The sequence below is a fragment of the Ailuropoda melanoleuca genome, chromosome 4, assembly GCF_002007445.2.
Source record: "Ailuropoda melanoleuca isolate Jingjing chromosome 4, ASM200744v2, whole genome shotgun sequence".
Taxonomy (NCBI): Eukaryota; Metazoa; Chordata; class Mammalia; order Carnivora; family Ursidae; genus Ailuropoda; species Ailuropoda melanoleuca.
Window position 1 is genome coordinate 17,255,467 of NC_048221.1, and position 22,602 is coordinate 17,278,068.

General features: G+C 51.9%; 2 protein-coding genes across 3 annotated transcripts; one reads left to right on the forward strand and one right to left on the reverse strand.

Annotated features, from left to right (window-relative positions):
* The first annotated feature begins 144 nt into the window (after nt 1–144).
* TREX1 (three prime repair exonuclease 1) lies at nt 145–2,870 on the forward strand. Its single transcript, XM_002926027.4, has 2 exons — nt 145–645; nt 919–2,870. The coding sequence occupies exon 2, from the start codon at nt 939–941 to the stop codon at nt 1,881–1,883; it is 945 nt and encodes a 314-aa protein (XP_002926073.2). The 5' UTR covers nt 145–645; nt 919–938; the 3' UTR covers nt 1,884–2,870.
* Nucleotides 2,128–22,354, reverse strand: SHISA5 (shisa family member 5). 2 transcript variants are annotated; one of them, XM_011233371.3, is made up of 6 exons: nt 22,161–22,354; nt 19,677–19,833; nt 9,951–10,034; nt 3,898–4,016; nt 3,537–3,749; nt 2,128–3,423 (listed from the first exon to the last, which is right to left on the reverse strand). In XM_011233371.3, the coding sequence occupies exons 1-6, from the start codon at nt 22,228–22,230 to the stop codon at nt 3,344–3,346; spliced, it is 723 nt and encodes a 240-aa protein (XP_011231673.3). In that variant the 5' UTR covers nt 22,231–22,354; the 3' UTR covers nt 2,128–3,343. The 2 variants fall into 2 exon arrangements, with proteins under 2 accessions (XP_011231673.3, XP_019662293.2); XM_019806734.2 differs by having other exon boundaries at nt 22,164–22,353.
* Nucleotides 22,355–22,602: the final 248 nt, after the last annotated feature.

Sequence of the window (22,602 nt, forward strand, 5' to 3'; positions counted from 1 at the left end):
CTTGTGATGTTTCCTGAGTCTGATCTGTGGTGGCTGAGTGGGAGGGATGGAGCAGGAGCCAGGCCAGGGAAGGCTGGGATCCTTCCTGTCCCTGGCTGGAGTGGAGACCCTGTCCCCATGGTAACGAATCTGCCCTGAGGAAGGAGGCTGGCCCTGCCCAGCTGGTGGAATTGTCCTGAGTCATCGCTCTGGGCTGAGGCCATGGGAAGAAACCATTGTGTGGCAAGGGAGGAGGCAGGCGGCTGCGGGCTGCCGGCAGCCTACACCAGGGAGACCTGAGAAAGTGGGGCCCAGGGGAGGGTGCAGTGGCCGCAGCAGGGGCTCCTGGCAGGCTAGAGGCCTGGTGCTAGCGTTCCCCGAAGGGCTGGGCACCACAGCCCTTGTCCTGCCGGCTGGCTGTCACGGTGTGAGGGCTCTGATGTGTTGTGCCAGCCAGCATGCCCCCAGCTGTAGGTCGGAGGCCTTTGGGGAGTCACGAGGAGGTAGTGCTGGGGAGGGACAGACCTGGCCACTGACGAGCAGGGCGGGCCTCGCTCTGGACAGCCCATAGGCGGGCTCACACTAAGTTTCACTTCCCGCCACTGCTGCCAGCAGCAAGAACCTGCCAGACTGCACCCCGAATCATTGCTGCTGTCTGCTAACTCGGTAAGTGAGGACCCCTACGGGGATGGGGCAGGGTGGGAAGGCCTCACCCCCTACCCAGGCCCAGACTAGGTGGGCACTAGGGGAGGAGCCAAGCCTTCCCCCAAAACAGAAAGTTGAGTGTGCTTACCCCTAAGGAAGCCACCCACCCTCTCTGGCTTCCTGCCCTGGAAACGGGTCCTGGGGCTCACTGACAGTGCCTGCCTTTGCGGAGAAGGCCAGAGATGTGCTCCTGGGGCACTCACACACCCACGCCCCACCCCTGTTCCTCCCCAGGCTCCGGGCAGGTACCCAGCATGGGCTCGCAGGCCCCAGCTCCAAGGCCGATGCAGACCCTCATCTTCTTGGACCTGGAGGCCACTGGCCTGCCTTCCTCCCAGCCCAAGGTCACGGAGCTGTGCCTGCTGGCTGTCCACAGATGTGCCCTGGAGAGCTCCCCCACCCCCGAGGGGCAGCCTCCCACAGTGCCTCCGCCACCCCGGGTGGTGGACAAGCTCTCTCTGTGCGTGGCTCCAGGGAAGGCCTGCAGCCCAGAAGCCAGTAAGATCACAGGCCTGAGCACAGCTGTACTGGCAGCACACGGGCGTCAACGCTTCGATGCCGACCTGGCCAACCTGCTCCAAGCCTTCCTGCAGCGCCAGCCACAGCCCTGGTGCCTCGTGGCCCACAACGGCAACCGCTACGACTTCCCCTTGCTCCAGGCGGAGCTGGCTGTACTAGGCCTTGCCAGTGTTCTGGACAGTGCCTTCTGTGTGGATAGCATTGCTGCCCTGAAGGCCCTGGAGCATGCTGACAGCCCCTCGGAGCATGGCCCACGGAAGAGCTACAGCCTGGGCAGTATCTATACACGCCTATACGGGCAGGCCCCACCAGACTCCCACATGGCCGAGAGTGACGTCCTCGCCCTGCTCAGCATCTGTCAGTGGAGGCCGCGGGCCCTGCTCCAGTGGGTGGATGCTCATGCCAGGCCTTTCGGCACTGTCAAGCCCATGTACGGGGTCACAGCCTCTGCTGGAACCAACCCAAGACCATCTGCCACCATGGCCACTAAAGCTCCGGCTAGAGCCAGGGACACTAGTCCCAGCCTTGGCAGGGGCAGGAAGCCCAAGGCCCTTCCTCCAATGGAAGGCCCCCGAGCCTCACCCAAGGAGGGACTACTAGCCCCACTGGGCCTGCTGGCCTTCCTGACCTTGGCACTGGCCACACTGTATGGGCTCTTCCTGGCCACACCTGGGCAGTAGGTGCCTAATAAAGACCCCTCTCCCCAGCACTGAGTGGCCACTCACCTCTACCCTCCCTGGCAGCCTTAGAGGAGGGGGACAGAGTGGCTGCCACAGTCTTTGTCCCTCACCCCCCCCAGGAAGATGGTCAGACGTCTGAGCCCAGGAAAGACAGGGGAAACACGGAAATCCAAGAGCTGGATGAAGACGGTACACGGCCTAATGCCCAGTCCCAGCACCCAAGCTTTGAAGAAAGACGGCGGTAGCCCCAAATGTTTGCATTTATTATAAACAAAGGTGCAGACCCTAGACTCTCAGAAACACGTCAACAGGTACAAAGCTAAGATCTGGTGAGATACTAACAGAGGGACAGGGAACACCGAGGTATTCATGTCTGGGCCAGAGCAGCCACCTAGGGCCCCCTTCCAACTTTGGTCCAGACGGCCCCTTGGCCCAGGTGTCCTAGGTGCCAGGACACGCTGTGGACTGGGGTACAGAAGCTGGCTATTCTGTGAAGCTGGTGTCAGGAGAAGTGGGGCCTATCAGAGGTCTGGTGGCCCCTCTCCACTGTGGGCCAATTTCCCTCCAGCACCCAGGGGGTTCAGCCTCATAAAAACTATCACATACCTTTTGAAACAGGAAACAGTCAAAATGTTTGGCTAAAAGGAAAACAAAAACACTGCAGGGAGGACACCTGAGTGTGCAGGCAGACAGAGGCTGCCCTGCCTACCTGTGATGGGGGTCATGGCCAGCCAAGGCAGCCAGAACTGTGGGTGGGTGTGGCCCTCCAGGTGGTGCCAGGGAGGATGCGGGGACAGTCCAGGCAGACCGCGCTCAGGTGGGTGGGCCTCTGGCTCAACTGTTTTGGTCTCAAGAGGCTGCCTGCCCTCTCCTGGGTATGGCACCGGCTCTGGGGACTATGAGATGTCTGCTACAAGGATTAAAACCCAGCTTAGCCAGGCCCCAAGCCTCACCCCTATGCCACGATGGCTCTGGTTCCTTGAGGAGTAGCCCACACCCTGGGGACAGGCCATGGCCTTGAGCAGTGGCTAGCCACCCCGCCAAAACCAGAACACACGGGCACGTTGCCCACAAAAAGCCCTACTGCCCTAGCATGATGGGCCCCACCGGCCTGGTCACCCTGGGGTGGCAGAACTCCCACCCCAGCCTTTGAATTTTGAGATTTCAAAAGAGCACAATTTCAAGTGAGGAAGAGAATGAAGTAGGGTCCCAGCAACCCTGGCAAGGACTGCTCCCCACCATGTTGGCATCACAAGAAGCCTCGTGTACAAACCGGACACAAACACCACGCACAGGGAGAAAAAAACCGTGCCTTCGTACCCATCCCCTCTCTCTCTCTCCTGCGTACCCATCCTCTCTCTCTCTCTCTCTCTCTCTCTCTCTCTCTCTCTCTCTCGCACACACACACACACACACACACACACACACACCAAGTGGCAGCCAGAGATGAAAGGACATGCTCAGGGGGCTGCCTTCCGGGGGTCCATGTATGCCGGGTTGTAAGGAGGCTGGCTGGCAGGGTAGGGCATGGCCGCACCTCCTGAAAACAGAGAGGACATCGGTTGGTTGTGAACGCAGAGGGCTGCAGCATGAGGGAACAGTGGCAGGAGATCTGGGGGGCCAGGCAGGGTCAGCGTTGGCCGCGGTACTCACCAGCCAGTGTCTCGTGGTACGCCGGCGGGCCCATCGGCTGGGCAGGGTAAGGCGGAGGGTACTGTGTGGGGTAGGGTGCTGCTGGCATCCCTGGCTGCAGGGGCATGGGGTGGTAGCCCTGGTACGTCGGCCCGGGGTAGCTGGGTGGCACACTTGGAGGCTGAGGGTAAGGGGTGTGCACCACCGTGGTGGCCGTGGTGGTGGTGACCACCGCTGCGAAGAGAATCCCAGTCAGGACCGCTGCCAGCCCTCACCCCAGCTTAGCCGCGTCGGGGCCCTGGTCAGCACCCACCCCCGCACCTGGGCTCTGCACCCACACACCCAGGGTCACGGGGGCCAGGGAGGGGGCGGGCGTGCTTACAACGCGGGGGCCGGCGGCACATCTTGTAGAGGTAGCAGCAGGAACAGGTGAAGCAGATGATGACCGTGACGACAGAGAGCACGAAGATGGTCAGGCCGATGGCTACAGTCGCCCCAAACCTGTCAAAGAGCCGCTCGTGAGCCAGGCCTCTCGCCCCCGCCCGGACCAGCAGGCCACACCCCACCGTCCCCAGGGGCACCCCTCTTCCCAGAGGAGACTCAGGGCAACACAGCGCAACTTCCAGGTGGTGCAGCTTGAACCTCTTTCAGACTGTTTCCTCCGTGTAAAATGGGGTTGTCTCGTGAGTCTGCGGACAGCACCTCACCCAGGGTCTCCCCGCTTGGACAGCCTCCCCACCATGCACCCATCTTGTCACCCCACCCACTCAGCAGCCGGTTCTCAGTCCCCGCGGGCGGGACAGAAGAGCCAGGTGGATGATGTGGGGGCGCTGGAGCTAACCTTGCCTTCTGGGAAGGGAGGCCTCCCTGCCTGATGCCAGCCCCTCTGCAAGGACCACGACAGATGGGAAGGCTTTAAGAAAGGACAGGCCCTGGGCAGGAAGTGCACTCAAACTGACTTTCAAGGGCAGGCAGAGTCCCCTGCTCTCCTCCTCTGTTGCCAGGGACCAAACTCTATTCTAAGAAAAGGCACAGACGTGGGGACTGCACCTAGAACGTTGAAATGCGGAAAGAGGGGCGCCTGGCTGGCCCCGCTGGTAGAGCACACGACTCTGATCTCTGGGTCGTGAGTTCAAGCCCCACCCACGCTGGGCGTGGAGCCTCCTTAACAAATAAATAAATAAAATAAATAAAATAAAAACTAAAACGGCGGGGGTGGTGGGAATGGAGCTTGGTGAGCTCTGGGGCCTCTGCCTCTACCGAAGGCCCCGCCCCACCCCGCTCTGGGTGGAGGGGCTTCCCCTCAGAGCCCAGAGGGCAGCACCACCTCAGAAGGGCCCCTCACAGCCCAGGGACAGGCTCAGAACAGACCTTTCACACGTGGACAACCGCATTCACAGAACGGAAGCCACCGGCCACTCTGCCGCCCCTCACCTGCCCCTGACTCACAAGCTCCTCCCAGACCCTCTGCCGCCCCAAGGAACGGAGAGACACACACACACACAGTATGGCGCCCAAGCTCACCCCATGTTAGCCTCCGCCTTCACTCCCGGGCCTCCAGCAGCCCTGGACTTCCCCTCTTTCCATCATGGGCCACTCAGTTCCAATCTCCTCCCCTTTCAAGGAAAGGGAAGGCAAGTCTTGGCCCTCCCCTATCCCTGACGTCACCACAGGAAGAGCGACACAGAGCCCTTAAAGACACAGCAAGGCCCAGCTGCACCAGGGGGGCCCGGAGCGGGGAGGGAAGCCAAGGTGGCCAGGTGGTCCTCCCAGAGCTGCCTCCCCAGCCTCGCCTGCCCTGCCCTGGCCTCTCACCATGGCGGTCCACCCTCCTGCCTAGACGCTGCCTTGGGATCTGAGGTGCCCTGTCTGAGTGCCCAAGCCACACTCCTGCTTGGCCTGCCAGCCCTGTTCCAGCTGTCCTCCTTGAGGGGCGCCTTCAGTGATCTAGGTCCACCAGCAGTCCCTCGGGCCCCCCCGGAATGACACACGAGTCCCCTCAGCTCCCCCTCTCCCACCAGAGCATGCTCCAAGCCACTAGCCTGCCTCGCCAGGATGATGCAGATGCCCCTTCAAGTGCCCTCGGCCAACCTGCCAGGTTTGATCCTGTCACCCCTGCTCAAAAGCCTACTATGGCTCCTGTAGCTCTTGGGCTCACCAGGAATTTGCTTTCTAATTTACTTGTTAAACTGTGTGTATCTGGGGAACCCGGCTGGCTCCATCGGTGGAGCACACAACACTTGATCTCAGGGTTGAGTTCGAGCCCCACACTGGGTGTGGAGATTACCTAAAAATTTTTAAAATCTTTTAAAAAAATAAACTGTGTGTATTGATGCGTACTTTTCTGCATATATGTTATAGTTGACGATAAAAGGAAAAAAATCTAGGCTTTGTCTCACCAGAGAGTAAAACTTAAAATAAGACAAATTTTAATCTTTAATTAATAAATATTATATAAACTGATGAATCACCGACCTCCACCTCTGAAACGAATAATACATTATATGTTAACTGAATTTTTAAAAATAAAATTTAAATTTAAAAAATCTTTAATTAATAAAGTCTAAATAAAATAAAACTTGTGTGGTCTGGAACTCCCACCTTAACTCGTTCTCTGGGCTCTAGCCACATCATCTTCCTTTCAGCTTTTCAAAGCACCATGCTCTAACTGACCTCAGGGCCTTTGTACATGCAGTTCCTCCTGCCTGGTCTGCCCTTCTCTTCTTCCCACCCCCTGTAATTAATTCCTGTTCACCCTTCAGAACTCAGCTCAACATATCTCTTCCTCGGGGACATCTTCCCTGACCACCCGGGTAAGTTCAGGCTCCTTGCTAAATGCTCTCACAGAATTAAATTCCTGTCTCCCTCAGCTATAAACACACCCTCTGTGTGAGCATTTGATTAACATGCCTCCAGCCTGTGGATTCACAGAGGCACAGACTGCACCTGCTTTGGGCCATCGCTCTAGCTCCAGCACCCAGCTAGGAGTAAGTATTTGATAGGTATCTGATGAATGAAAAATTCACTCAGGGACCCCATAGGCAGCACCTAGCAGGACAGTCAGGCATGATGCTCTGAGGAAGGGTAATACATGAGGGGTGGCTGCAGAGCGTGGCAGGGCCTGTGGTACCTGTGGCCACAGTTCTGGTGGCACCACGCCTCTGAGAGGAAGGAATGGGGTTCCCAAGGTTGGTGCTACCTCCCAGATCAGAGTCAAAGGCCAAGTTCAAAACAGCAGAATCAGCCCCAGCAGGGAGTGTGCAGGGCTGAACTGGGCGGTCCCAGAAGGCCAAAGACTCCCAATGTGTGGACTGGGGAAGACACTCTCTGGAGCAGGGACAACATCACTTTCACCATGATGCTGGAGAGGCAGTGGATTGCCATGACGCCATGGGTGTGAGAGCCGCAGGAAGGATGCCGGGAGGGCTGGGACAGGTGCACCATGGCCTCACCTCACCTAAGGGACCTGCATGCCTTTCCCCCACACTGTCATAGCAGTCAGGGTCAGCAGCCACCTGTCCGGGGCCTGCAGCCATGCACTCTACCACGCGGGTGCTGAAAACACACCCATCCTGCCTGACCACCCTGTGAGTAACAAGGAACTGGGAAGGCACAGTGAAATTAGGATCCAAAAGAACCATGACAAGGACCAAGGACCCTGTACACACACGGCGAGCATACAAGCCAAGAGTGGAAACAGACACTGACCGCTCAGCAGGGCAGGCTGGGGCTTCCTTGCCCAAGCTGGAGAGCAGGCAGCGGAAGCCCTGGGCCAACCGCAGGCCCACAGGTAAGTGGTCACACTCTGGGGAGCAGAGTACTCACGTCGAGGGAAGACACCACTCATTCAGGCTGTGACAGGCAGAGGTGACCTCGTCTGGGTCCCTGCACTCTGACCTGGTGCCTCATTCTTGGAGAACCCAGTGAGTCACCCACTGAGGGAGACATGAGGTTTTTTTCCCCCATGGAGGCTTCCCTGGAGCTCCTTGCCATGACCTGGGCAGCAGGGGCAGGACCCCACCAAGGAGCCAAGACTCCAGTGGATAAACAGTGCCCTTGGCTGAGGGGGCAGCACACAAATGCCCACCTGAGGGCATTCACAGAAGTGTCATTGGTGACCCTGCCCTTCTGCCTGCTTCCCAAGCCCTAAACCTGTACAAGCCAGGTGCTGTGCGAGACATGGCAGGGGCTCTGGTCAGAAGGCAGGGAAGGAGAGACGGGCCAGGGCAGGGTGCAGGTGAGTTGGGCAGCATGGCTGCAGTGATCTGCGCTTCCCAGTGGGCAGGACAGCAGGGGCAGGAGGCAGCAGGCACCCCACCACGTGCAGGGACGTGCACACCACCTACCAGACCCGTTCCGTGTGCACACCTCAGGGAGGGACAGGTGCTCCCGGGCAGCCTCTCCTCCTATGCCCCTCGGGGACCTTGTTCTGCAAGGTCTCCTCTGTCCCCTCTCTCAGCTCAAGTCTCCACCAGCACCCAAGAAGCCCTTCTTCATCCCGACTGCTCCAACTCCTGTCTTACTCCTCACTGGTGCGCAGCCAAATCTCTCCCTGAAGCTGTCCACGCTCACTTCACCCTACACGTTTCCAACTCACTCTTCAATCCGCGGCACCGAACGGCTCCTGCCAAGGATGCCATGGCCTCTGCGGTGTGGCATCCACATTTCTCAATACCCCACAGCCCAAGCCTCTTCCTCTTTCCTCCCGCTTCTCTGAACCCTCCCTCTCTGCATCTCCTGAGGCCCTTCCTCAAATGTTGCTGACCCTCAGATTCAGTCCTCAACACATTCCTGCCACCCCACCTGAGCCCTTCACCCCAAGCCCACTCCTGGTCCCACAGCCTCTCACAGGGCTGGACCTCCGGCCCACTCCAGAGCAGAAACCAGGCCTCCCACCAGCCCCCTGGCCACTCCCCAGCAGGCAGCTGCTGAGTGACAGTCTCCATCCTCACCTCCCCCGACCAATCCCAGTCTCCCTCTGGCCTCCCAACACCTGGGACTGGAAAGCCATGGCTGCCTCCCACTGACTGACTGCCACCCCCTCGCAGCCTGCTCTCTTCATCCTCCGTGAAGCAGCCAGAATGGTCTGCTTCCTAAACACCATTCAGACCAGCACTGCCCAGAACACTCCACTGTCCTCAGGACAAGGCCCACTCCTGCGCTGGCCCAGGCTCACGCTGGCTGGACAGCAGAATGTCCTGTGGGGCCGTTAGAAAGCCCACAGTTCTGGGACTCGGCAAAGGAAGGGCACTCGCACGTGTGGAGGGAAGGGCGAGTCAAAGTATCGGTCTTCAATCCGTCAAGGGTGCAGGATCATCCAGCAGACCAGAGTGCAGAGGCCGGGCCTGGGCATGCACGAGGGACCACGGGCTGGACTTCTTCCTCCCCACTCCCAGGAGCCCTGTCCTGATTCCGCTGTGCCCAGTGAGACCCCACACCTACCCAGGTCCACAGGGCAGGATGGCGCAGGCAAGCACCTGGAGCCCCGCGCAGGCCTGGAGCCCCAAGTGTCCTCCTCCAAAGGGGCAACCGGGCCTGGGAAGATCTTCTCCTGACAGGGGCTTCTAGGTCCACCAGGCAGAGGCAGGCAGCACGTGGAACAGACCCCACCAGGAAAACACGTGAGCGGCTGCACGCTCATGCCACCCACACAAACCGTGCATCACAACACCTCGTCACGGTGGCAACGAGGCACAGCAGGAACCCGGCCAAGGGAACAGGTTTGGGAGATTGCGTTGCTCCCTGGCCCCTTGACAGAAGGGCCCTGACACAGCAACCGTGACTCACAAGCCCCGACACAGGGACTGGGCATATCGGTTGTCCCAGCATCTTTACCACACCACCATTACCTCATCACCGAGCGCTTGCACCACCATCACCCTGCCATCATCGTCACCATCACCCATCACCATCACGACCATCATCCCATCCCCATCACCACCACTGCCCCTTCACCGTCACCCCATCCCTGTCACTACCATCTCCCCATCACTGTCATTACCATTGCCCCATCACTGTCACCATCACCCCATCACTGTCAGCACCATCACCCTGTCACCATCACCATTGCCACCATCACCCCATCACTTTCACCATCGCCCTGTCACTGTCACCAGCACACATCACTGTCACCACCATCACCTCCATCACCATCACTCGCTCCCCATCAGTCACCTGCACCCACCCCATCACCTAGATCAATATGGACCCCTTACCCTTGGCCTTTCAACTGTCAACCACAGTCTCCCCATCCTTAGCACAATGATGAGGACTCAACTTTCCAATATAAGGATCGAGGGACCTGGTGGTCAGCAAGTCTGGGGCCCCACTACCATGATTCTATGGCAACCCAGTCCCCACAGTCCTCACTCTAGCCCACTGAGCCCCTTGTCACCTCCACCAGGAAGATGTAGCCAGCCTGCAGGTTCTATTTACCCTGACATCGGGTCGCTGTCCAAGCTGGAACGAAACCTCAGCGCCGAGCCCAGCTGCTCCAGTGGCTCCGTATCGGTGGACACACTGAAAAGAGGAAACTTCATGATTAACACATCCAAGCCCCACCCAGCACGCCAGGAACAAACACTACCTCAGCACGCACACGAAATGCACAAGATCCAATCGTGTACGGGCCACAGAGCAGCCCTGCTGGCCTCCTGAGGCTGACTATCACACACACCGGGATCTCAGGCTACAATGCCACACACACCTCTCAAGTGCACCCAGAACATTCTCCAGTAGAGACTATAGGTAAGGCCACAAAATGGGGCTCAATAGATTTGAAAAGACTGGTATCATACAAAGTTATCTTCTCCAACCACAGTGCGATGAAGTTAGAAATCGGCAAAGGAAGACTACCATGCCACGAAGTGAAAAAAGAAATGCTGAACGTAACTCATACCTTGAGAAACTAACATGGTACCAAAAAAGAAAAACAGCAACAAAATTGTGCACTAATAAGAAATTATGAAGTAAATGAAGAAATACGTAATACAGGGTGCCTGGGTGGCTCAGTCGTTAAGCGTTTGCCTTCGGCCCAGGTCATGATCCCAGGGTCCTGGGATTGAGCCCCATATCAGGCTCCCCGCTTAGTGGGAGCCTGCTTCTCCCTTTCCCACTCCCCCTGCTTGTGTTCCCTCTCTCACTGTGTCTCTCTCTGTCAAATAAATAAAATCTTAAAAAAAAAAAAAGAAAGAAATACGCAATACAAAAATACAGATTCAAAGGGGCACCCGATGTTTATAGCAGCATTATCAACAATAGTCAAATTATGGAAACAGTCCAAGTGCCCATTGATTGATGAATGGATAAAAATGATGTGGTATATCGGGGAGCCTGGGGGGCTCAGTTGGTGAAGCAACTGCCTTCGGCTCAGGTCATGATCTCAGGGTCCTGGGATCGAGGCCTGAGTTGGGCTCCCTGCTCAGCAGGGAGTCTGCTTCTCCCTCTACCTCTGCCTCTGTCTCTCTGTCTCTCACGAATAAATAAATAAAATCTTTAAAAAATAAATAAATAAACAAACAAATAAAAGTAAGACATTAAACTCAAGAAGATGGGATAAAAGTAATAGAGCAAATCCCCCAAATAAGGAAGTGATTAATAAAGGGAAGCACAAACATAAAAGAAAACAACAGCCACAAAAAATAGTACAAAAGATTTAAAAACCCAAAGCTGGTAGGCCCTCTGGCAAGACTCATCAAGGAGAAAAGACACAAAAAGAAAAAATGCATGATAAAAAAGGGGAAATAACTACAGGGACAACAGAGATTTTAAAAGTAGTAACTTCAGGGGCACCTGGGTGGCTCAGTCATTAAGCGTCTGCCTTGGGCTCAGGTCATGATTTGGGGTCCTGGGATCCAGCCCTACATTGGGTTCCCTGCTCAGCAGGGAGCCTGCTTCTCCCTCTCCCTCTGCCTGTCACTCCCCCTGCTTGTGCTCTCTCTCTCTCTCTTTGTCAAAGAGATGAGTACAATCTTTAATAAAAAAAAGTTTCCCTCTTTAAAAAAAATAATAACTTCTGGGGCACCTGGTTGGCATGGCTGGTTGAGCGTCTTTGACTCTTGGTTTCGGCTCAGTCCCTGATCTCAGGGTCTTGGGATCAAGCCCCGCGTAGACTCCGCGCTCGCTGCAGAGTCTGCTTGAGATTCTCTCTCCCTTTCCCTCTGCCCCCTCCCACCACCCTCTCTCTCTCTCTCTCTCACTCTAAAATAGATAAATAAATCTTTAAAAAAAATAAAATAAAGGTAATAACTTCATTGGCTAGTATCAAAAACAAACAATATAACATGTACTGGGGAGCATGTGGAGAAAGGGGAGCCCTTGTGCACTGTCAGTAGGAATGCAAACTGGTGCAGCCACTGTGGAAAACAGTCTGGAGGTTCCCCAACAATTTAAAAATAGGACTACCATATAATCCATAAATAAGCAATTCCACTTCTGGGTATTTATCTGAAGAAAACGGAAACACCTATTTGAAAAGATACGTGTACCCTTATGTTCACTGGGGAGTTATTTGTATGAGGTGTTGCTTGGTAGATTAGTGGATAATGAAGACGTCCCACACACGCACACACAAACACACAGGAGTATGACTCAGCCACAAAAAGAAGAATGAAATCTTGCCCTTTTTGACAACGTGGATAGACCTAAAGGGTATCATGCCACCTGAAGTAAGACAGAGAAAGACAAATACCGTATAATTTCACTTATATGTGAAATCTAGCAAACAACAAACCAAAACAGAAAGAGCCTCATCAATACAGGAAACACAGTGGCGGTTACCAGAGGGAGGACAAGCTGGGGGTGGTGGGGGGTGTGAAAGAGGTGAAGGGGATTAAGAAACACAAACTTGCAGTCATAAAATAAATAAGCCACAAGCGTGTAATGTACAGCACAGGGAACATAGTCAATAACATTGTAATAACTTTGTATGGACAGACGGTGACTACACTTACCATGGGGATCATTTTGTAACATATAAAAATACTGAATCACCGTGACGGACACCTGAAACTAACAGAATACTGTATGTCAACTATACTTCGATTAAAAAAAAATAACAACAATAACCTTTGGATTCTGATTTGAGCAAACCACCCATGAAAAGGCACTTTGGGACAAGTGGAGGCAACTAAAGACAGACTGGCATTGAAAATTATTAATGAATTACTGTTAATTGTGCCAAATGTGTTACTGAAATAGCAGTTATATTTCTTGACAAAGGACTCATTTGTACAGATGAAAACTAACATTTAAGTGGCGCCTGGGTAGCGCAGTCGTTAAGCGTCTGCCTTAGGCTCAGGGCGTGATCCCGGCATTCTGGGATCAAGCCCTGCATCAAGCTCCTCCTCTGGGAGCCTACTTCTCCCTCTCCCACTCCCCCTGCTTGTGTTCCCTCTCTTACTGGCTGTCTCTCTCTCTCTCTGTCAAATAAATAAATAAAATCTTAAAAAAAAAAACAAAACTAACATTTAAGGAGACATTTTTTTTTTTAAAGATTTTATTTATTTATTCGACAGAGAGATAGAAACAGCCAGAGAGAGAGGGAACACAAGCAGGGAGAGGTGAGAGAGGAAGAAGCAGGCTCATAGCGGAAGAGCCTGATGTGGGGCTCGATCCCATAATGCTGGGATCACGCCCTGAGCCGAAGGCAGACGCCCAACCGCTGTGCCACCCAGGCGCCCCTAAGGAGACATTTTTTAAAAGATAGATTTATTTATTTATTTATTTGAGAGAGAGAGAGAGAGCAGGGGGAGGGGCAGAGGGAGAGAGAATCTCAAGCAGACTCCCCACTGAGTGCAGAGCCCAACTAGGGCTTGATCCCAGAACCCTGGGATCATGATCTGAGCCAAAATCCAGAGTTGGACACTCAACCAACTGAGCCATCCAGGTGGCCTTGGGAGAAATTTTTATGATGTTTTAATTTTTATTTTGTTTTCAAATAATCAGAAAAAAAGTGGTGGGAAGTGTACGGAATAATAGTGTCAGAGTATTGGTAACTATGGAAGCAGGTGATGAGTAGGTAGAGTTATTATATTATTCTCTCTGCTTTTGTATATATTGAAAATTTCCAAAATTAAATGTAAAACAAAATAAAATCAAAAAGCATTAGGAACAACTACATCCTAAATAAGATGGAAAAGTGAAGCTAAAGAGAAAATATTTTTTAAAAAACCAGTGTGCAGGGACATCTGGCTGGCTCAGTTGGAAAAGCATGCACTCTTGATCTCGGGGTCATGGGTTCGAGCTCTACATCAGGTGTAGAGATTACTTACATAAAACTTAAAAAAAGAAAAAAAAAGATCAGTGTGTAGGCTTTGGTGAGCAATAACAGAGCAAAGGATACCAAGCTGGTGTGTGGGAGGCTGGAAAGAAAGATCCATGGAAGTAAGCCTGGCATCTGAGGCCCTGTTCTCTGAAAGTCTCAGGTGATAGCAATGAGACCCAGAGCCCACCAGGTGGGGAGGCCCTGATGATTCCCACTCACTTGGGATGATACCTCAAAAGCTGCACCCTGAGAAGAAGGGAGAAAGTAAATAGACGGCTTAGCTTCTGATCCTCTCAGTCTTTGCAATTAAGCCAAGATGGTTTTGTTTTGATTTGCTTTAAAATTTTTATTTATTTATTTGACAGAGAGAGACAGTGAGAGAGGCAACACAAGCAGGGGGAGTGGGAGAGGGAAAAGCAGGCTTCCGGCTGAGCAGGGAGCCTAATGTGGGGCTCAAACCCAGGACTCCGGGATCATGACCCGAGCCAAAGGCAGACGCTTAATGACTGAGCCACCCAGGCACCCCAAGATGTTTTGTTTTAAGATTTTATGTATTTGTCAGAGAGAGAGAGATAGAGACAGAGAGACAGCACAAGCAGGGGGAGTGGCTGGCAGAGGGAGAAGCAGGCTCCTTGCTGAGCAAGGAGTCTGACGTGGGACTCAATCCCAGGACCCTGGGATCATGACTTGAGCCACAGGCAGACACTTAACTGACTGAGCCATCCAGGTGTCCCAGGCCAAGATGGTCTAAGAATGCTGTGTCCCTGGCAAAAGCAACACAAATCCTCCCTGGAAGAAGTCCTGGGCTCCAATTTCTACAATCAGTTTTGTAAATGTAATGTCAGGCGCATCATCAAAAATTTTCAGAAACACTAGGACGTGAAGACAACATGAATACAAAACAACAGAGTCAACTAACCCCAGAAATACCCACAGGGCTTCAAATATTGAAGCCACTGACATTAAACACCACCACATACACAGTTCAAGGAGATGAAAGAAAAAAATTGAGCAGTTCAGGAGAACATGAAATAGAAAAGAAGAAACAAAAATTCTAGAACAAAAAAATAATACCACAAATTCGTAATTTATTAGACACAGCTGAAGATTCATAAACTGGAGGATCAGTCCACTACGTGTAGACTGAAGCTCAGAGACACAAAAAGACAGTTCATGTAGACAGAAGATGGTGGGTGAAATACGAAATACAAGAGGTTTACAAGAGGTCTTACATATGTATAATTAGGGTTCGAAAAGGAAAAGAGTGAGAAAATGGAGCAGAAGCAATCTTTAAAGAGATAACGGCTGCCGATTTTTCAAAACTGAAGAAAAAACAACAATTCAAGAAGTACTGTGAACTCCGAGCAGCACAAAGCCACACCTAGGGACATCACAGCAAAACTGCTAAAGACTGAATACAAAGAAAAATCTTAAAAGTAGTCAGAGGGGTGCCTCAGTGGCTCAGTCAGTTGAGCATCTGACTCTTGATTTCAGTTTAGGTCATGATCTCGGGGTCGTGGAATCAAGCCCCACATCAGGCTCCCCGCTCAGTGAGGAGTCTGCTTGAGATTCTCTCTCTATCTGCCCCTTCCCCGGCTTGCACGTGCACATGTGTGCACACATGCTCTCTCTCTCAAATAAATACATAAATAAATAAATTCTTAAAAAAATAAAAAGTTAAAAAAAGTAGTCAGAAAAAAACATGTTGCTTGCAAAGGAGCAATAATTAAACTGTCAACTGGCTTCTCAACAGAAACGACAGAAATCAGAAGACAATGGAATGGAATGGGACACCTGGCTGGCTCAGTCAGAAAAGCATCTCAAGGTCATAAATTTGAACCCCACGTTGGGTGTCCAGATCACTAAAAAAAAAAAAAAAAAAAATTAAAAAAAAAAAAAAAATGGAATGAAAGCTTTAAAGTGCTGAAAGAAGTTGACAGCTGCCAATCTAGAAATCTATAACCAGGAAAAATATCCTTTAAGAAGGAAGGTGAAACAAAGACATTTTCAGAGAAACAAAAATGGAAAAATTTGACACCAGCATACCTGCACGAGAAGTAGAAGGAACATGATCTCAGTTGAGGCTTAAAGGTGTAGGAAGCAATAAAAAGCAGCAGAGAAGATAAAGATATGGATAAATGTAAATAAATATTCACTATCAAAAACAATTAAAATACTTACTGTCTTTGAGGTTTACAATAATATTACAAGAGATAAAGAGGGACATTCCACGTGATAAAATGAACATTTCATCAGAAAGTCAAACCAATCCTCAATAGGTATGCACCTAATAACAAAGCATCAGAAGTCATGAAGCAAATATTGACAGAACTAAAAGAAGAATAAACATATCTGTGGTCTCTCAGTAACTGATAAAACAAGCAGACAAAACCAATAAGGACGGAAAAGATCTAAACACTATTATCAACTTGACCTGACACTTCTAAAGCACTACACCCAACAACTGCAGAATATACCATATTTCAAGTTCATATGAAACATTTACCAATATAGTATATCCTGGGTCATAAAATGAATCTCAATAAATTTTGAAACACTTAAATCTTAAAAAGAAAAACAACACAACGAGGTATTACTACACATTCACCAAAATTACTAAATTTAAAATCTAGGAAATGGAAATGATCTAGATCTTGACTGAGGTATTTTGTGTGAGAAGTATACATTTATATTTTTTTAAAGATATTATTTACTTATTTGACAGAGAGAGAGAGCGCACAAGCAGGAGGAGAGGCAGGCAGAGGGAGAGGGAGAAGTAGGCTCCCCACATAGCAAGGAGCCTGAAGTGGGGCTTGATCCCAAGACCCTGGGATCATGACCTGTGCTGAAGGTAGACACTTAACTGACTGAGCCGCCCAGGCGCCCGAGAAGTATACATTTATTAAAGCTCATCAAACTGAAATATTAAGACCTGTGCATTTTACTATATGTTATACCTCAATTTTAAAAAAATGATTTACACTGCCAAGTTTTAAGAGGAGGCACGACAAACTAGAACTCTCGTACATGGCTGATAAGAGTGTAAATGGTACAATAATGCTAGGAAACTGCAAGTATCTGCCAAAGCTGAACACGTGCACCCAATGACTCATTAATTATACACCTAGATTCACCCAAAAGAAATATGTTCCATTTAAATTTTTATTTAAGTAATCTCTATCCCCAACATGCGGCTTGAACTCATGACCCTGAGATCAAGAGTCGCATGCTCCTCTGACTAAGCCAGCCAGGAGCCCCAGAAATATTTCTTTTAAAGGCACCAAGAAGGGGTGTCTGGGTGGCTCAGTCAGTCAAGTGCCTCACCCTTGATTTCAGCTCAGGTCATGATCTTGGGGTCCTGAAATCAAGCCCTGAGTCAGGATCTGCATTCAGCAGGGTGTCTGCTTGAGATTCTCTCTTCACCCCTCCCTCTACCCCTCCCCCCATTCATGCTCTCTCTCTCTCTCAAATAAATAAATAAATCTTTAAAAGGCACCAAGGATTTGTAAAAAAGCGTTCTTAGTATCATTATCAGATTAGCAGAAACCTTCCTTCATCCAATAAAAGGTGTCTTAAAAAAAAAACTACAGCAAATATTATTTTTTATCATGAAATGATGAAAGCCTTCCCCTGAGACAAGAATGCTACCTATCATCACTTCCCATCAACACTGTACTAGAAATCCTAGCCAGTGCAATAAAGCAAGAAAAATTAATTAAAAGTATAAGAATTGGAATGGAAGAAATAAAACATTAATTACACATGATGTGACTATTTTTGTAGAAAATTCTTAAGAAGTTTCAATTAGGGGCACCTGGGTGGTACAGTCGTTAAGCGTCTGCCTTCGGCTCAGGGCGTGATCCCAACGTTCTGGGATCAAGCCCCACGTCAGGCTTCTCCGCTGGGAGCCTGCTTCTTCCTCTCCCACTCCCCCTACTTGTGTTCCCTCTCTCGCTGGCTGTCTCTATCTCTGTCAAATAAATAAATAAAATCTTTAAAAAAAAAGTTTCAATTAAAATCACTCAAATTAATACATAAATTTAATAAAGTCTCCGGATACAAGGTCGATTTATAAAAATGTATTACCTTTATATCAATAAATAACAAGAATTTTAAGCTATACAATTTACAATACCAACAAGAAGATTAATTACCTAGGAAAAATACAGATGCAGGGAAACTATCTGACAAAATTTAAGATCCCTTTATGACTAAAGTCCAAGCAAACTAGAAATAGAAGGAAACTGACTCAATCTGATAAAGGACACCAATGAAAAAGCTACAGCTAGCATCATACCTAGTCCTATATGTTTTCTCCCTAAAATTGAGACCCAGACAGGGAGATCTGCTCTCACCACTTCTATTCAACATTGCACTGGAAGTCCCAGCCTGTGCAAAGAGGCAACGAAAAGGAATATAGGAATACAAAAGGTAAAAGAAGTAAACAGTAGAAGAAAAAAAAAATGGAGTAAGAACAAACCAAAACAATATGGTAAATGAAAAAGAAAGAAATAGAGAATAAAAAGCACAAAATAAGATGGCAAATATAATCCAAGAACACCAATAATTACATTAAATTTAAATGAAATGCTCCTGTATTTAAAAAAAAATTACTGAAATGGATTTTTTTAAAAAGACACCTGTAAAAATGTAAGGACACCAAAAGGTGTTCACTTCCAATGAAAGGGTGGAATAGAATCCATCAGGAATCCTTAGGTATGGCTGGCAGCCATGTGGCCTGGTGTTGGCATTCCCAAGAATACCTTGGAAGTCCTTAGTAACTACATACATCTCACTGACCTGGCAATCTGCTCCCATGTATACTTCCAAGTAATTCTCATAAAAAGAGGAAGGAAGTATAAGAAGATGCCCACATCAATTATCTATGATAGCAAGCTTAGGACTCACAACACAGAGAGTGACACCACAGGGGTGGGCACAGACCAGATGTACATAACGCAATATGGATGGGTCTTACAACATGTGCTGAACACAAAAAGTAAGGGAGTTCATTGTATCCACAAAACAATACAGATTTTTCAAAACACAAAGTAGCTTGGTCGGTAGACCGTGCAACTCTTGACCTTGGGGTTTTGAGTTTGAGCCCTATGTTGGGTGTGGAGTTTAAAAAAAAAACCTCTAATTTAACTTAAAAATCAATCAATCACACAAACAATGAAAAGGACATACAGACCGGTTGCTTATGGGGTGAGAGAGAAATGGAAAGGTCACGTGAGATTAAATATATAAGACGGTATGGGCTGGTCTTGCCCAGACCAGAGATGATCACCTGCCATGAGCTGAGAAGTGGGACCACCTCTACCCTCTCTATACCTACGATCAAACACAAGAGAAACACAGATGCGGCAAAGGGAGACCTTGCTTCCAGCCCATGAAATGGTCTAAACTAGATGGAATGCAAATCCACTGGCCACACCAAGAGGACACAGGCATGGTGCAGAATGCGATGTGCCCTCCGGGGCCCACAAGATGATACCTACACAAATCACATACAATCCCCTGCGAGGTGCAGCATATACTACAGGGAACACTCACACCAAGGTGTGCACTTTGCTGGTCCAGGCAGACACCCAGGGGTGAGCCACAGGGCCAGCCGAGGCCACCAGCCCTGAGAAACCTGTTCAGCCCGAGACTGAGTGAGCCGAGTGAGCTGGAGCCCTTAAGCGTTAGGGAGAGAGGGGCAAGGGGCTAACTGAGCAAGCTCTGGGGAGTTCAGCCCAGAACAGGGGCTCCCCATCTTCAGCCCCATCCCCGTTCCAGTGCTATACCATCTTGAGGGGGCTGAGAAGCCAGAGGGGCAGGGCTATTTCTCTTCCATGCACACTCCTGCTGGGGGCATGCTCGGGCCTCCCACCCTGCGACCACCGTGCACCCACCTGGCCCAAGGCACGGTACAGCTTTCCTCGTTCCACACAAATTTCTTCCGCTCATCAGAGCAGCAGTATTGGTTGTAACAGTTGCCACAGCAGAAATCAGGACAGGACTCAGGGAAGAGGCTGCGTCCACGGGAAGCCACACATACCTCACTGTGGGCTAAAGCGGAGAAACACACTTGTTAATCAGTGGCCCAGGGCCAGGCCTCACACCAGATCTCAGCCATGTCCCGGCCAGCGTAGCCCCTTCCCCAGCACCACCAGCACGTACGAGCAACTGGGCTGTCTCTGAGCCACCCTAGTCTTTCGCCACCTCTAGCCACAGCCCCCATCAGCCTTGCCCTCTCCCCTGTCCCACAGCAAAGTCACCTGACAGGGCTCCCTCTCTCCCCCACCAGCCACTTGCCTTCTGATGGAAGACTGACCTTCCTAAGTGGGAGTTCGGCGGGGCCACTTCCTGCTCACGGACCATCCCTGGTCTCCACTGCCTCAGGATCAAGTCTGGAGACCACAAAGTACGGTCTGGACCCCAACTTTCCAGCTCTAGGCATACTCGGCCCATATTGTCGCCTGTTTCCCATTCCCTGTCTACAAATCTACTCCTCTTTCAAGGCCTTACTCCAGGCCCCGTCCTCTAGAAGCTGCCCAAGCCCAGCAGCCACAGAGCTGAACAATAATGCGCCCAACCAGCGCTGGGCCCAGGCACTGGACCAACCAGTTCTCAATCCTTACTCCCTCTCCTTACCACTCAGCCACAGCAGCCTCAGCCTCTGCTAGACAATGGACCACAGGGGCCTGGTGTTCACAGACCACGCCCTCACGGCGCTGACCGTGGGCCATCCGTGAAGCGCTTAGCCCCAGGCTGGGCCTACAGCAGGTGCCTAGAAAATGTTTAAGAACTAGTGGCCAGGGCTCTGAGGCAGTGGCACCACTTCATGCCCCAGAATCATTACAAGGCTCTCAGCTAGAGTAGGGATCCAAGGACCTTCCCACAGGCTGGGGTAAGGACAGAGCTTCATTATTCTAAGTCATGTTGAGAGGACCTGGCTGACAAGTGTGGAAATGGCCCAGGGCTTTGGGAGACCACAAGGCTTGCGAACTTCCAGGAAGATGCTACAGCCAAACGTTCCCATGAGTCCTTAGGCTAAATTAGCAGAGATCTAGTGCTCACCAACAGGAGGGGGCGGTCCCAGATTGTGCCTGGACAGACCCTGAATGGAACATCCAGTCCAGCAAGGCCCAGATGACCACAGTAGCCTGGGGACAAGTCTGATGATAAACCCTGAAGTGCAGCTATGTCGCCTGGAAACAGTCCTGGCCCAGCACCTGGACTCTGGGGACCCAGCCTGGCCAGAGCCCCAGGGCAGCGTGCCGTGTCTAGAGACCCAGTCTGGTCAGTGTATCACATGCAGAGCGAGGCCCAAAGACAGAGGCACTGAGGGACCTCCTTGAGAAGAGATAACTAGGAAGGGCACGGGGGACGGGGGAGGGGTGCTCTGTTCTTGGCAGGTTCAGGCAGAACCTTGCTCTGGGCAAAGCTGCAGGGGCAGACGACCTGAGCACTCCCAGGCTCCCCCCAGCCAGCTGTCCGTCTGACAATAGGTATGGTCAGCATGGCCCATGCTACTGGGTAACTCAGATGACCAATCTCCAGCAGGGTCCTTTCAGCCTTTACCGCCAAGCCCAGCCTCTAAGCTGGGGCTGAAGATACACATCACTGACACTGTTTGGGCCAAAAGCCCACGACACAGATGCTCTTCTGAGCCCCAAACACACTGGACGAGGCTTGCCAGATCTCACTGAGCCAGGGACCAGGGCTCCACCTTCTCACTTTCCCGCCCCAGGTCCCCAGATTCATCTCAGCCCCCCAGGAAATAAAGCCGTTTTCCTCGAGGAAGCCACTCATCCCAGAGGGATCATTGGCTTCCTCTGGCTGGGCAAGGGGCTGTTCCAATTCCTACCCCGAAATGGCCCCCAGAATGGCCTCCTCCGTCTGTGAATCACCAGTCTACCATCAACACACACAGTGGTGTTTCCTCCAAGCTGGGAGGCCAGCCCCAGCGGTCTCCAGGAACACAGGGGCCATGGGAGCAGCGGGCGGGGAGTCCAGCCAGTAAAGAGAGAAGAAGGGAAGGCCTCTGATAGAGGGGCCAGGCCTCCCTCCTGCCACCGCCCTAGGCTAAGGCCAGGCAGGGACTCCCACCCCAGCCCCTCGGAACATCCGAGGGAGCACAGACCCCACCACTACCACCATCATCCAGGGCACAATGGTGGCAACTTCCTAGGGTCTCTTCATACCCAGAGGGGTGCTGACTGAGGTCAGGTCATTCCCGGGGGGTTGGCTGACTGCCTCGGGGTTATTGGGGGTGAGGACACTGTGGGGATGGTGCTGCCTGGGCTCACTCCGGGGACGCACGAACGTGGCTGCCCTCCTCCCAGACACACCGTCTCTGCCTGGGACCAACTGCCCCCACCCCCAAGGCTCACCACCTGGAGGCGGCGGGAGCAGCAGCAGCAGCAGCAGCAGGATCCGTGGCGCGGGGACCCGCGCAGCCATGGCTGGGCGGCGGGCGGACAGAAGGACAGACGTACAGAAGCAGCGGGGGTTGAGGCGGCGCCGCAGCCTCAGCGACCCGTGCGGCCACCGCTTCCTCGCCCCGCCCTTGGCGGCCTGTTCCGGGAGCCCCGCCCGGAGGAGGGAGCGGAGGGGAGGAGAGCGAGGCCCGGGAGGGGGAGCGGACGCCCCTCCCAGCCTCCGGGCCAGGCGCACGTCCAGGGGCCACGCGGAAACTCCGGCGCCTTCTGGACGCGGGCGGCGCCTGGCGACCCCCGACGTTGCCTTCAGCGCATGGGATACTTTCCGCCCCCTCCCCTCCCCCTGCGTCCCAGTTCCCAGCCCTTGGCCCGGAGGGGGCCTCCTGGGGAATTT

Bases quoted from the DNA above. Each gene is read 5' to 3' on its own strand.
- TREX1 (XM_002926027.4), top strand. From the start codon at position 939: ATGGGCTCGCAGGCCCCAGCTCCAAGGCCGATGCAGACCCTCATCTTC.
- SHISA5 (XM_011233371.3), bottom strand. From the start codon at position 22,230: ATGGCTGCGCGGGTCCCCGCGCCACGGATCCTGCTGCTGCTGCTGCTG. The intron at 19,834-22,160 runs GTGAGCCTTGGG...TCTCCGCTTTAG, and splicing joins GCTCCCGCCGCCTCCAGGTG to CCCACAGTGAGGTATGTGTG. The intron at 3,424-3,536 runs GTGAGTACCGCG...CTCTGTTTTCAG, and splicing joins GTACCACGAGACACTGGCTG to GAGGTGCGGCCATGCCCTAC.